The sequence below is a fragment of the Rhinatrema bivittatum genome, chromosome 8 (genome assembly GCF_901001135.1).
Source record: "Rhinatrema bivittatum chromosome 8, aRhiBiv1.1, whole genome shotgun sequence".
Taxonomy (NCBI): domain Eukaryota; kingdom Metazoa; phylum Chordata; class Amphibia; order Gymnophiona; family Rhinatrematidae; genus Rhinatrema; species Rhinatrema bivittatum.
In genome coordinates, this window is record NC_042622.1 from 154,041,355 (window position 1) to 154,057,074 (window position 15,720).

Here is a 15,720-nt window from a genome sequence, read left to right on the forward strand (position 1 = left end):
ATCATTCTCTCCTTTCCACCTTTTGCTCTCATCTTTGCCTCTTTTGCCCTCTGTCTTTGCTCCTCTACATTTTCCAGGTTCCTCCCTCATCTATCTACTCCCTCCCATTCTCCCTCCCCTTAAATTCCTGTCCATTTCCCCTTCCCACTCAGGGTTTCCTGCTATCTCCCCTCTCCTTCAGGCTCCTCTTAGTTTTTAAAGGCAGAGTAGATATAGGTCAGCAGGGTGGGACATGGTCAGCTTGTGCTCCCTGTCTCCTCTTTCCCCATAGTTTGTGTTTCCTTTGTAATCAGACAGCATAGAAGGGGGAGAAGGAGCAGTCACAGGGACTGGGAGTGTGGCTTACTAATTCCCCATTCTGCCAGCCTGTGATCACTGCCACTGATCTGACTATTGGAGGGGAGTGGAGGTGAAGGAAGGTCAGATTTTTAACATGGTAATATTTGGTTCAGCTTTTATTGAGGGGATGTCCTGTGATTTGGGGATGACAGTGGCCACAGTACCCTCAGCCAGTAATGATAGATTGGATCCTGCAAGTGTGAGGCAGCATATGACTTTTACTAAGATGGCCATCCTAAGGTTTAGTGCAATTGAATGGCAACAACTGGAAGAATTTCACAGATTATTTGAATGGTGATATTTTGAATTATCTAAGTATGAATGCTGCTTCTAATATATTTTTGAGATATTGCTCAGGGCGAACTGGGGTATGACAAGATGTCAGCTAATGACCTTATAGCCCATCCAATCTGCCCATTCACACCTCCTGCACAGCTTTACAATTGCTTATTCTCCCTCAAAGATCCCCTGTGCTTGTCCCATGCTTTCTTGAAATCAGATATTGTCCTTTTTCTGTTCGTACCCCAGATCAGTCCAGACAAGTGGCTTTTGCATCCCTACCAGCAGATGGAGGCAGAGAATAATACTTTGAGACACTGCTACATATCGGAGAGTGCCACCTGCAGTCCATCAGTATTTCTCTGTCTCCAGCAGATGGTAGAGGTGCAAACCTGCAGTCTGGAGTTTTGGGGGAAAAATAAATAACAGAGAGAAAGACAGAAGATTCCTGGAAAGCTTCCAGAGGTGTTAGGTTCCTTTTTTTTTTTAAACCTTTCTTTATTGATTTTTGAAATAAACACAGTAAATCCTGAACATTTTACACAACAACACCGTCAAGAAAAAACTGCTCCTCCCCCCCCCCCCCCCCCCCGTCTTCAAATCTTCAAGCAGTAGATGCAGCGGTTCTCCGTCTAGTTAGCTTTATTTAAATGTGCGTGTTCCTCGCCATACCATTCGAGTCTCGGTAGGTGTATGTGGTAGCTCTGTGGGTAAGATCCCATTTGGATGCAGAAAGTGACCACCAAAATCTGTCCCATACTGCATAACACGTCGGTTGTGTCCCCGCTTTTTGCATATTAGCCGTTAACAATTCATGTGTCAGCAACGTTTCCAGACGTGCCCTCCACTGGTTGCCCATGGGCCGTTGATTTGAAATCCATTGGATCATGATCGTTTGTACGGCTATCAGCAACGCCTTCTGTTCAACAACGCCTTCTGTAAACTTTTTTTTTAAGTGAAGGGAGCTGGAGCAGTGCTAAGCAGCTGTACTGCCAGGAGACAGGGCCAGGTGAGTAAGGGCAGACAAGTAACCTGTCACTGATATAAGATGTGGACGATATCCCACTTGCGGAGGTTGACGACCCTTGTGTGGTCCAGGTTGTTTCACAGGGAGGAACTAGGTGCGCTGATTCCCCAGGTGTTGGAGGAGTTGGGGATTAAGGTCACGCCCGAAGATTCGAACAATGAAGGGGTGAACCTGGTCCTGGAGGGGCTGTGGGGTCCTCCTAAGGCCTTCCCTTTGCCCAAGAAAGTGAAGAAGTTGGTGGATCAGGAGTCAAAGTCTCCCGAGGCAGGCCTGAAGATAGCCAGAGCATTGGCTAAGTTTTATATCTCTTGCTGGAACAAGGGATATAACTTGGAAGATCCCCAAGTTGGATGCAGTGGTTTCCGCAGTGACCAAGAAGACAACCATCCCGGTGGTAGGTTCAACCGCTCTAAAGGGTATCCAGGATTGGAAGCTGGAAATTCTGTTGAAGAAGCTGTTTGAGGTTTTGGCCTTGAGCCTTCGGGCGACAGTCTGCAGGAGTTTGATGCAGAGAGCCTGCTTGTGCTGGATACAGAAGGTACATGAGAAGGTGTCAGGGATGAAGGCAGAGTCTGCTCAGGCTGCCTATTTGGAAGTGGGGGTAGCCTATATAGAGGATGCCCTCTATGACATGATTCGGACTTCTCCCAGGATTATGGTCTCTGCAGTGGCAGCATGGAGACTGTTGTGGTTGCAAAATTGATTGGCGGATGTGTGGTCTAAAGCCCAGCCTCACCTTCAAGGGCAAGTTGCTGTTTGGGGAGGATCTGGAGCAACTCATGAAGCAGGTGGGAGAGTCAAAGGGCAATAAGTTACCTGAGGACAAGAAAACCATCAGGAAGTCCTTTCCCCCACATGCTCGTTTTTGAGATGCAAGAAGATTTTGCCCGAGCAGATCCTCGGTGCCTACGGCACAAAAGCAGGGATTGAGCAGGCGGCAGTACTTTCAGGTGCAGCGTAGACCTCCTCGGGACGGTGGTTCCCAGGGGGAGGGGGAAATAAAATTGGCCAATGAAGATGAGGGGATCCGTTCCTCTCTGGAGACAATCGGAGGGAGGCTGTCACTCTTTTACGAGTAGTGGACTAGGTTCATGTCATACCAGTGGGTACTTGAGGTGATAAGAGATGGCTACACTTTAGAATTTTCTTGGCCGCTCAGGGACGCCTTTGTAGTATCCCATTCGTCTCCCATTTCAAGTGGGAGGCGGTGTGGGATACTGTGCACGTCTTTTTTTTTCCTGTGAGCCATTGTTCCGGTACCCCTTCAGGAGAAGGGACAAGGGAGGTACTCAGTGTATTTCGTGGTTTCTAAGAAAGAGGGGACGTTTTGGCCCATCTCTGTCTTCAAAAGGTCAATACTGTCCTCAGGATGCCCTGTTTTTGGATGGACATGTTGCGGACAGTGATAGCAACAGTATGCAAAGGGGAGTTTCTGGCCTCCTAGGATTTGACGGAGGCCTATCTCCATATTCCAATAAGGGCAATCACCAGAAGTTTCTGAGATTCATAGTTGTCTGGGAGCATTTTCAGTTTTGAGCCTTTCCCTTCAGGTTGGTGACAGCGCCGCACACATTCACAAAGGTGATGCGTTGTCCTCAGGTGTTGGTTGTCCTCAGGAGGGAAGGGATATTGGTTCATCCATATCTGGATGATTGATTCATCAGGGCAAAGTTGGAAGTGGAGTGTCGTCATTCAGTTCGCCATATCATGCAGCTCCTGGTCTCGTTGGACTGGGTGACAAATCTGGCGAAGTGCCATTTGGGGACCTGTTCCAATCTTTGGAATATCAGGGGGCTTGACTCGGATAGAGAGTGGCCAAGTTGCAGGGTCAGGTACTCCATCTTCTGCGGTTTTTTGTTCCCAGAGTCTGGGATTATTTTCAGGTCCTAGGTTTTATGGCTTCTTCACTGGAGTTGGTTCCATGGGCCTTTGCTCACATGCGACCCCTGCAGAAGGCTCTTTTATCCCGAAGGAATCTGCTTCGGAGGAATTTCAGCTTTCTTTGCCACTTTAGGGGAATGTCAGATCCAGTCTTTCGCGGTGGCTGTCTCGGAGCAATCTGGAGAGAGGAATGGACCTGGAGGTGCCCAATTGGGTGGTGGTGACCATGGATGCCAGCCTCAAAGGATGGGGGGAAATTTGTCAAGGCAGATCAGCCCAGGGGCTGTGGTCCTCAGAAGAGGCATCCTGATCCATCAATTGTTTGGAAACCAGAGCAGTTCACAAAGCCTTGCTTGTCTTTCTACCACTCATTCAAAGGAAATCAGTGCGAGTGTTTTCTGACAATGAGACAACGGTGGCGTACATCAGCCATCAAGGTGGCATGAAGAATCTAGTAGTGCAGGAAGTGCAAGATCTGCTTGTTTTGGCGGAAAACTATCTAGCAAAAATAGTGTCATCGCACATGGCCGGAGTAGACAATGTGCAAGCGGACTATCTTAGCAGGCAGCAGCTAGATACCAGGGAGTGGGAGTTGTCGGCGGAGGGTTTGCTCGGCTTCAGGGCAGATGGGGCAAGCCAGACTTTGACCTCATGGTGGTTCCTGGAAATGCGAAGGTGGCCCAGTTTTCCAGTCGCAAGAGAGAGGTCAGCTCCGAGGGCATCAATGCCCTCATTCAGCCATGGCCGACAGGGTTGTTGCTGTATGTGTTTCCCCCATGGTGCCTCATAGACAGAGTGTTATGTCGCATCAAGCTTCAGGCAGAGTGATTCTGGTGGCACCCAAGTGGCCACACCGGCCGTGGTTTGCAGACCTGGTTTATCTAGTGATAGGCAGATCCGTGCGTCTAGCACAACTGCCAGGTTTGTTGTGGCAGGGACCCATATTTTCAGACTGGGCGGATTGCTTCTGTCTAGCGGCTTGGCTTTTGAGAGGAGGCGACTCCGTTTGAAAGGGTACTCGGAGTCTGTGATTACTACCTTGCTGCAAGCACGAAGGACCTCCATATCTCTGGCTTATTCCAAGTTTGGAGGGTATTCGAAGTGTAGTGCTTGCACAATAGTTTGCAACCATAAGGGTGGAGATTCCGCAAGTTTTATCCTTTTTGCAAAATGGTCTGTCTAAGGGCTTGGCTTATAATTCCCTCCAGGTTCAGGTGGCTGTCTTGGAGTCCCTTCTAAGTAAGGTACAGGGAAGGACGTTGGCAGTTCATCCGTATGTAGTGCATTTCCTAAAAGGGGCGAAACATCTGCGTCCTCTTGTCAGGAAAGTATGTCTGGCCTGGAACCTTAACCTGTGCGGTCCTCCATTTGAGCCTGTTAGAAGGTCATCCTTGAAGGTCTAACTTTGAATATTAAATATCAAAATCACAGAACATATAGAAAGACATGGTTTAATGGAACAAAGTCAGCATGGCTTTACCTAAGGCAAGTCTTGCCTCACAAATCTGCTTCACTTTTTTGAAGGAGTTAATAAACATGTAGATAAAGGTGAACCGGCAGATGTAGTGTATTTGGATTTTCAGAAGGCTTTTGACAAAGTTCCTCATGAGAGGCTTCTAGGAAAAGTAAAAAGTCATGGGATAGGTGGTGATGTTCTTTCCTGGATTACAAACTGGCTAAAAGACAGGAAACAAAGAAAGTAGGATTAAATGGACAATTTTCTCAGTGGAAGAGAGAGGGCAGTGGTGGAGTACCTCAGGGATCTGTATTGGGACCCGTACTTTTCAATATATTTATAAATGATCTGGAAAGAAATACGACAAGTGAGGTAATCAAATTTGCAGATGATACAAAATGGTTCAGAGCAGTTAAATCACAAGCAGATTGTGATAAATTGCAGGAAGACCTTGTAAGACTGGAAAATTGGACATCCAAATGGCAGATGAAATTTAATGTGGATAAGTGCAAGGTGATGCATATAGGGAAAAATAACCCATATTAGGAGCTACCACCCAAGAAAGAGATCTAGGTGTCATTGTGGATAATACATTGAAATCATCGGTTTAGGAATTATTAGAAAGGGAATGGTGAATAAAACGGAAAATGTCATAATGCCTCTGTGTCGCTTCATGATGAGACCGCACCTTGAATACTGTGTACAATTCTGGTCACCGCATCTCAAAAAAGATATAGTTGCGATGGAGAAGGTACAGAGAAGGGTGACCAAAATGATAAAGGGAATGGAACAACTCCCCTATGAGGAAAGACTAAAGAGGTTAGGACTTTTCAGCTTGGAGAAGCGACTGCTGAGGAGGGGTATGATAGAGGTGTTTAAAATCATGAGAGGTCTAGAACTGGTTAATGTAAATCAGTTATTTACTCTTTCGGATAATAGAAAGACTAGGGGGCACTCCATGAAGTTAGTATGTGGCACATTTAAAACTAATCGGAGAAAGTTCTTTTTCACTCAACGCACAATTAAACTCTGGAATTTGTTGCCAGAAGATGTGGTTAGTGTAGTTAGTATAGCTGTGTTTAAAAAAGGATTGGATAAGTTCTTGGAGGAGAAGTCCATTACCTGCTATTAATTAAGTTGACTTAGAAAATAGCCACTGCTATTACTAGCAACGGTAACATGGAATAGACTTAGTTTTTGGGTACTTGCCAGGTTCTTATGGCCTGGATTGGCTACTGTTGGAAACAGGATGCTGGGCTTAATGGACCCTTGGTCTGACCCAGTATGGCATGTTCTTTTGTTCTTAAGTCTGTTTTCTTGGGGGCTATCTGTTCAGCCAGAAGAATATCGGAGGTACAAGCACTGTAGTGTAGAGATCCATCTTTGAGGATTTCGGAGTATGGTATGTCGTTATGTTTGGTACCTTCCTTTTTGCCTAAAGTGGTTTCGTCCTTTCGTCTTAACCAAACGGTTGAGCTTCTGGCTTTTCCGAATTTGTCTCTGGTCAATTCATTGGCTAAGGAATTGCATCTCATGGATGTGCGACAAATGCTCTTGAGGTATCTCAAGGTCACAAATATCTTTTGGAGGATGGATCATCTTTTTGTCCTTTTTAGTGGAACAAAGAAGGGAAGTAAAGCTTCCAAGGGCACGAGTGTGAGATGGCTGAAAGAGGCTATAAATTCAGCTTACATCTGTAAGGTTCGTTTGGCTCCGGAAGGGTTGCAGACACATTCTACTAGGGCGCAGACAACTTCCTGGGTGGAGTGTCAGTTATCTTTGCAAGAGATTTGTCTGGACGCGACTTGGTCTTCTCTTCACACTTTTACCAAACATCACTGCTTGGATATGTAGGCGCCAGATGAGGTGACTTTTAGGGAAAGTTTGTTGCGTGCAGGTCTTTCGGGTTCCTGCCCAGTATAGGGGAGCTTGGGTACATCCCACTTGTCTGGACTAATCTGGGGTATGAACAGGAAAGGAAAATTGGTTCTTACCTGCCAGTTTTCATTTCTGTAGTACCACAGATCAGTCCAGAGACCCATCCACTTCTATCGAAAGACTTCCTCGCTTCTGGATGTTGTTGAGACGGTATATAGTAATATGCAGAGTTTCTGAAAGTGTACAAATTTAATATGTTACTTGTTTGTAATCAAGGGGCCCTAGTTTTAAGGAGCGCCAATTATTTTATCTGCTTGCCCTTGGTTTTATGGGATCTGTAATTTGATCATCTTGGCTTGGGTACTGGTCAATACTGAGGGGACTGCAGGTGGCACTCTCGGTTACGTAGCAGTGCCTCAAAGTTTTGTTCTCTGCCTCCATCTGCTGGTAGGGATGCAAAACCCACTTGTCTCGACTGATCTGTGGTACTACAGGAACAAAAATTAGCAGGTAAGAACCAATTTTCCTGTCTCCACCGTCTCCACTGAGAGGCATTTCCATACATCCTTCACTCTTTCTGTAAAGAAATATTTCTTTAGACTACTCCTGAGTCTACCCTCTGCAACCCCCATGTATAAGAGTGGTGGCAGACAGAGCCTCAGCTGCTACTCCACTTTGGTTTTTGGCCCTGGTCCTTATGTAAGGCACCTCTCTTATATGATAAGAGCCAGGCCCAATGGGACTGTACCTGCATTCAGGATGACGTGACATGGTGTGCCCAGTTTAGAAATGCATGCATTTTGTTGGGCAAGTTTATAGCATTGGTTCCCATCTGTTTCCTGGTTGGAACCATCTTGAGAACTCTGACAAAATATCCCATCACTCCAGATCATGGTTTTTATGTTTTATGGAATGGAGAGAACGCCACAGCTCGTAACTGTAATGGAATCTGATGTGTGTGCACCCTAGATCTTACCCATATGTGTCACTTTAAAACAATGATTGGGACTTCTTTCCCTGCCCCCCCCCCCCCCCCACCCCACAACCCAACAGGAGCACTGTAAGCACTGCACATATGTTCTAAAATGCAAGTATACTCCTAATTTTAAGAGGTTACTCGAGCACAGCAAGCGTGCATATGTCTTTATTAGGACCATATCTGCTTTTATGCTCACACAAGGCACATTCCCAGTTTTCCAATTAGTCCACCAGTTTGTCCATTTAATAGTAAGGCCTTTCAGACCCTCTCGTTCTTCATCTTGTACACTGCCCAGTTGATCCGGACCCCTCATCCTGTCCTATAAACCCTAAAACTTGAGATCTACAGACTTGCTCTTCATCAGGAGCAGCAGTAAAGTTAAGTGGATATCTAGCTGCGGATTTCATTTTTAAAATTCAGAGTTACGTGCATAAGTCTTGGCCCTGCCCCAGAACGTCCACGCCTTGCTCCTTTTCCGGTCTCTTATTCCTCACGCACAAACGGGTACGTACACAGGTATTTTGCGGCTTTTTAAAACCTGCGTTGCTCGCACACAGCCCAAAATAAAAAAATCCAACATAAAAGCAATTACCAACAGTACAACATTACATATACCAACTGCTACTGCCACCCCCTCCCAAAGACCTCACCATTCCCCAAATCATAATCCCAATTCTTCACAGCATCAAAAGCCAACCCTAAATCAATTTAAGTGGCTCCATCCTCTGAAAACCAGAAAGAAAACAAATTAGCCTTAAGTAGTTTTGAATGTTAAAGGCTGAGAAAAGCCATGCCATTTACCATTCAAGTGCTGAGCAGTCACTGTGACACCCATCCTTGAGGAGGATGCAGAACTGTTTCTGGAACAGTGAGGTCCATATTCAACCACTAGCTAGCAAAGTTGGCAGCTAACTTTGCAGGGTTATTCAGTGGTGCTTGCGTGCCGCTCAATATACCCAGTTTAGCTCAAACTTAGCTGGATACGTTTATTTGGCTAACTTTAGGATTATGCTTTGGCCACCGCTAAATTTATCCAGCTATGGGCCTGATTAACAAAGATGTTTTCCCATAGATACAGAATGGGGAAAAAAGACTTAGTAAATCAGGTCTTATGTTAGCCGGATAATGCTGAAAGTCAGCGTTTGTCCAATTAACTTAGTGGGATAGCTGACTGTGCTCCAGGATGCCCTTGCCACATCCCCAAGCTAGCCGGATAACTTTTTAGCCAGATGAACAGTTCTCTATCTGCCTCATGGCCAGATAGATAGTCAGCGCTGTGGTATTTTCAAATTCCGCCGATTGTCTAGCTAAGTTTGAACTTGGCCAAAGAAATGGTGCCGAATATGGACCTTGGTGTTCTTAGGTGAATTACTTTAATTATTAAGAAATAGGATTAAGTAATTCCATAAATATAACTAATTATATAATTATATAAAAAATGAAAAAATAATTAGTACAAGAGGATATGAGATACTTGTGAGAATAAACATATGTATGTCCTTATGTGTTGATAGACAGTTTTGGGTTAAGGACAGGTAGAGTACCCCTGTTGTAGTTACTTTAATTGATGACAGACTTATGTTTATATTTCCAACACTTCACCTGAATAACTTTTCTGATACCTAGCTAATCTGTGTTCTAGAGTCTCTCCAGCCGGGGGTACATGCTGAAGTTAGACCTGCAGTGTGCAGCACAGCCTCTCTGCGATAAGTCCTTCTCTCTGGTGAGTGTTGCAATTAGACAAACACTGTTGTCACAAATCTTCATTTTTGGAAACAAAGTGATCTTGTCCAAGTTGTTTATATGCCCCAGCAGAGTCAAATTTGATTCAAAATGGCCTGTACCCCTTGCACCCTGAAAATCCTGGATAGCGGCATCTCCATCATTGGAGGTTTGTAAGAGCAAGTCAGGCAGTTTGAGAAAAGTTAAACAGGGAATGGACTAAATAACCTGAGGTCTTCTGAGATTTTAGGAGCTCATCACGCGTGTTTTAGGATTAGCTGTTCACCAGCGGACCCCGCAAGCCACAGCACTCATCCTAAGAAGCTGACAACATCTTCACAGCTTGCATGTTGCCATTAGGAGCGCAGCCGCTGCTGGTTCCCACATGACGAGGACACCGCCACTGTAGATGTCGCTCCATTTCGGTTCAAGGTGCGGCCAGCTGCCGCTCCTCTTGACCTTGAGGAGCATACATGCACCTAGCTCGCCCATTTTTATAAGGCCCTCAGCGGGAGCTCAGCTGCAATATTCCTTGATGACATCACAGGCTCCTCACTATATAAGGATCCTCAGCAATGGGTCTCCTGACTAGCAGTGCATGTTGCCAGCATTCCAGATTCCTGCATCCAGCCTTGTCTTCTCCAACATTGTCTTCCAGCCTTGTCTTCTCCAGCATTGTCTTCCAGCCTTGCCTTGTTCAGCTCGTTTTGTCCAGCCTCGCCTTCTGTTCATCTTGTTCAGTGTGTTCTTTTGGCCCGACTCTTCAGATCTTGATCTCTTGCTTGGATACTGACCATGTTTGCCTGCTGCCTGGATCTGACCTCTTGTCTGGACCTTACTATTCTTCCTAGCTATCTATCTTGATTTTCACCTGAATCTGACTCTGTTATCCTGCTGCCTGCCTTACCCTGGTGTGTCTCTGGACTCTAATTATCACCACCACCCTAGGGACCCGCCTAAGTCCTGCCAGCCGCCAGAATCCAAGGGCTCTGTGAGGGAGGTAGCTGGTAAAGGTGATGTTCCAGACTGCCCATTACAGGGCACTTTTGCCAGCTGTTTGTGTAGACGTCAGGGGTTCGCCCTCGAAGATGCATCAACTATGCCGTAGCACTAAGGACTCACACACCCGCTACCCTTCACAGCGTGAGATCCACAATCCTCAGAGGTATTTATTTGAGAGGAAAATATATCTGTGGAAAAAAGGCCAGTTTAGTTTAGAACACAGAAAAAACAATGTTTTGTTAAGATGTCATTTTCCTTCATATGGGGAAAAAAAGATAAGAGCCAAAATAGACCTGTACTCCTTTGGCTTCACCTCCTCTCATCCATTAGTTTATACTGCCTGTGAGTTAGAAGTTGGGAGTCTGACTGATGGGAGCCTTCATGCTCTTTACTGGAAGCAGTTGAGTTCTCTCTCCAGAGAATTTAAAACTGTATTGAGAACCCATTTTCTCATTACCGTGATCTAATAGTAAAAGGGGTGATTATGATACCCTTTTCTAAAGGGAACAGCGGAGGGCAAGGGCTCTGTCTGGGTCACAAGGTTTGGTGGTGGGGGGAGGAGGAGCCGGTATTCAGGAGAGGTAATGGTATTTAGTGTTCTTCTGTTTTTGGTAGATTGGGGCTAGGGTTAATTTTATGTATTTTAGTTCATATGATTTTATTCTCTTTTTTTTTTTTTAATTTATTGGTAATTTTAATGTTACTTTATATTTTTGTTTTTTTGTTTTGGTTATGGGAGGTTGTTATAAAGTTAGTTTCTTGGTTGGTTTGGAAGTGATATAGTATCCATTGTTTTGTCAACATATTTATTTATCGACATTTGATATTACACTTTTTACCATGAATTGCTCTCAAAATGGATTACATTAAATTGAAAGTAGGTTACAATAGTATTAAATCAGCAGACAATATTGGTTGAGCCTCTATATATTTAAAGACAGATTCATAGGTTATTTTGTTGTTGCTGTACGAATAACAATATTTCAATGGTAACTAGGTTGTTGGACAGGAAGTCTCTATTGGGAATGTTTGGCAAAAAGCCATGCTTTAGCTTTTTTCCTGACCTAGGCTCCAAGCGTAGGTATAATGGAAGCATGTTCCAGATCTTTGGTGCGTAACAACCTAAGGCCCAAAGGCTTGTGCAGGTATGTTTAAATTCTGTGTTTATTAGGGAACAGTTGACTCTTAAAATATTTATTGATTCTGTTTGTCTTATTTTTCTGACTTTAAGTTTTTAAATGTAATGGCCAATTTTTATCTTTTGTCACTTTAACTTTTATTGATTATGCAATATACTGTATTTTTATTCACACTTTATTTTTATTTTAATGCTTGTTTTACTATTTTTAGTTAAATAACTTAAACTTAATTTTAATTTTGGTTTTTGTTTATGGTATTTGTTTTTACTATTGTAAACCGCTTTGGTCAGTGTTATACTGGTAAAACGGTATATAAATATACTAAATAAATAAATAAACAGACTAGCAGAGGCAGGGGTTGGAAAGTAGAGTCAGTTAAGAAGATCTGCATTCTCTCTTGGGGGAATAAGGGAGAAGGAGTTGCGAGAGAGAGTCTGGGGCCTGTTTTAATTTTTGTTTTAAAGCTCTTTGGATCTATTTGGAGAAAGGCAGTATAGAAATACTGAATATTAATCCATTTTGAGAGGTGCACCAGAACTTTTAATTGCAATAGTTCAGTCACACCACACAGATCTTTGGTTAATTGAAAGAGTCGTAGGAGTCCTCTCTGAGACTCCTCTGTCCATGGAGATGAGAGGTATTCTTATCATTATGGTGTTCTGTCTTAATATCTTTCAGCCTGATGCCAATAGCAAGTACACAGCCTGGTCCTCTGTGACTACTCTGATCCAGAAAGATTTCATTATCAAAACCCACAGTCCTGCCAGGTAAGAGTCCATCACAGGGAATGTTCTGCTGGGCCAGCAACCCAGAGAAGATGCCTGGCTGCTTCTGGTCTGCTAAAACTGTGAAATACATCAGGCTCATTGTTAAACAGTAAGCAATTACAGAGGATCTGATTCACTAAGATTTTTCCCCCATTCTATGACTAGGGAAAAAACCTTTATGAATCAGGCTCATAGTAGCATAATATAAATTTGGGTTCTAATACTAATGCTACTGTTCTGTCTTGATAGTGTTTTATTTCACTGCAAATAAAGAGGACCTATAATTATCTAGATACGTTATTTTAAAATAGAAAGAGATTATAAGGGCAGATAGACATCCAAGACCATCTATTTTTTTCAGTTTCCCTACCTGTTGCATTATCACAGACTACTTCTACCTTCTCCAGCATTCATCCAGCCTCTCCAGCTTCTCCAGCATTCATCCAGTCTCTCCAGCCTCTCCAGCATTCATCAACATTCATCCAGTCTCGCTAGCCTCTCCACCTTCTCCAGCATTCATCCAGTCTCTCCAGCATTCATCAACATTCATCCAGTCTCTCCAGCCTCTCCAGCTTCTCCAGCATTCATCCAGTCTCTCCAGCCTCTCCACCTTCTCCAACATTCTTCCAGCCTCTCCAGCATTCATCCAGTCTCACCAACATTCTTCCAGCCTCTCCAGCATTCATCCAGCCTCTCCAGCATTCTTCCAGCCTCTCCAGTCTCTCCAACATTCATCCAGCATGCTTCCAGCCTCCCCATACTCGCACATATAGTGATCTACATTTATATCAAACATCACTAAAAAGCGTATACTACCATTATCATGGTTGCCTCTCACATTCCGGTCCTTAAATACTCGAACTACACCGCCTACACAACGAGATCAAAGACAGTCAATTCATGCTACAGATCTCTCATTCCCATCATGACTTCCCCATTTACACAATTCATGGGTTTAATGACATTCTCCATTCTCCTACTGAACACACAATCGCTACTAAAAAAAAGCCATTCTATTAGGAGATATCATTACAGATGAGTCACCTGACATCTGCGCAATAACAGAGACATGGCTTAAAAGCACAGACGTCTCCATGATTAACCAACTACCGACAGAAGCATATGATATATTCTCTATTCCAAGACCCAAAAAGAAAGGAGGTGGACTTCTACTAGCAACAAAGAAGTCACTTAAACTCTCACTACAACCCAGCATACCACCTCACAAGATAGAAATTGGCCTGTTTAAATCAAAGAACCTCCAAATATGCTTAATTTATGCGCCGCCGGGCATATTGGAAAAAAACCCATCGTCCCTAACAGAATATATTGCAAAATACATCAACATCAACATACCCGCCATTATACTAGGTGACTTAAACCTTCACTTTGACCGCACCCCCCTCACCTCAGCCTGCGAAGCAACTCTATCTACTATGAAGGCAATGGGATTTAAACAAGCTGTAACTGGCCCAACGCATAAAGCAGGCCATACACTGGATGTGATATTCACAAATGCACAAATATTATTAGACCCACCCCAATGCACCCCCATACCATGGTCAGACCACTACCGAGTAGACACGAGAGGCACAATGAATAGTAATGTCCACCCGACATACCCTAAAAACAAAACTATTGAATTCAGGAAGAAATGCCAAATGGAAGACTTAATTGAAGCTATAACGGAAGAAAGCAACAATTTAGATTTCTCGAATGCCAACTCAGCATGCTCGACTTGGCATCAAATCACCAGTGACATCACCAATCGGCTTTGTCCTCTAATAACTAAAGAGATCAAATCTGAGAAGAAAGACAAAAAGCCATGGTATACTACTGACCTAAGAAATATGAAACGTGAGCTTCGTAAAATGGAAAAAAAATGGATCAAAAACCAAGACTCAATTCAGCAACAAAAATTCAAATCACTACTCCACAAGTATCGTAAATCAACTGATGAAGCTAAGAAAAACTTTTACTCTACAAAAATCCACCAATACCAGTTTAATCCACGCGCTCTCTTCCAATACGTTTCTAATCTTATCTCCCCCTCACCTAACATCTACCCAGAACATGAGATTGAAAATAAATGTGAGAAAATAGCTGACTATTTCCAGGATAAGATATCTAATATCATGGCTCGTTTTACATCTCCATATATGCCAACAACCATTGCACCTACAAGATCCCAAAGTGATTCACCCAAACTCTCAAATTTTGAAAATTCTTCTGCTTCGGAGATTGAGGCAATTCTAAAAAGAATCAAACCTGCATTACACCCCACGGATATCATGCCAACTAAAACACTACTGGCCATTCCTACTAGAATCGCCCCTGCAATATCAAACATCATTAACAAATCTATTACAGAAGGAGTCTTCCCCACGCAACTCAAACATGCCATAATAAAGCCGACCCTTAAAAAAGCTGACCTTGATCCTTCAGAACCGGCAAACTTTCGACCTGTATCGAACCTCCCGTTATTATCAAAAATCCTAGAAAAAGTCATAAACAAACAACTAACTGACTTTCTAGAGGAAAATCAATTACTCTTCCCTTCACAATATGGATTCAGGAAGAATCATAGCACTGAAACACTACTTGTTTCTCTTTCAGACTCCATCCTAAAATCACTTGACACTGGTCACTCTTATATTCTGGCCCTACTTGATATTTCATCCGCCTTTGACACAATCAACCACTATACTCTCCTCTCCCTCCTATCTCAAATTGGCATCACTGGCACTGCATTATCCTGGTTACAATCATTCCTGACAGATAGGACTTACAGTGTCAAGATGGGACAACATACGTCTAAACCTAGAAATCTTTCACAAGGTGTCCCTCAAGGATCCTCCCTTTCTTCAACTCTATTCAATGTTTATCTATCCCCACTCTGTAATCTACTGAAGAAATTGGATCTACGTCATTTCATTTACGCCGACGATGTCCAGATCATTATCCCGATCAAGGACTCACTTGCTAATGCCATGAAAAACTGGGAATCTGCACTTACCGAAATAAAAAATCTACTCATGGAAAACTTTCTTGCAATCAACACCAATAAGACTGAACTCCTAATCATAACGCCTCAAAAGAACACCACAGCAAACACTCCTCAATCACCTTCCTCAACTACAGATCATTTTAAACTGAAATACGTCCGCAGCCTTGGGGTCATAATTGATAACCATTTTACAATGAAGAATTTCATCTCGACTACAATTAAGAGTGGCTTTTTCAAGCTACAT

The 15,720-nt window shown here is 43.5% G+C and overlaps 1 protein-coding gene across 4 annotated transcripts in view; it reads left to right on the top strand.

The window, feature by feature from the left end:
* Positions 1–15,720, top strand: part of MUS81 (MUS81 structure-specific endonuclease subunit) — a 92,906-nt gene that overhangs the window by 19,851 nt on the left and 57,335 nt on the right. For all 4 annotated transcript variants that reach the window (XM_029612175.1, XM_029612173.1, XM_029612172.1 and 1 more), the window contains 2 exons: positions 9,482–9,562; positions 12,381–12,469. In XM_029612175.1, coding sequence (XP_029468035.1) covers positions 9,482–9,562; positions 12,381–12,469 — 170 coding nt within the window. The remainder of the gene's footprint in view (positions 1–9,481; positions 9,563–12,380; positions 12,470–15,720) is intronic.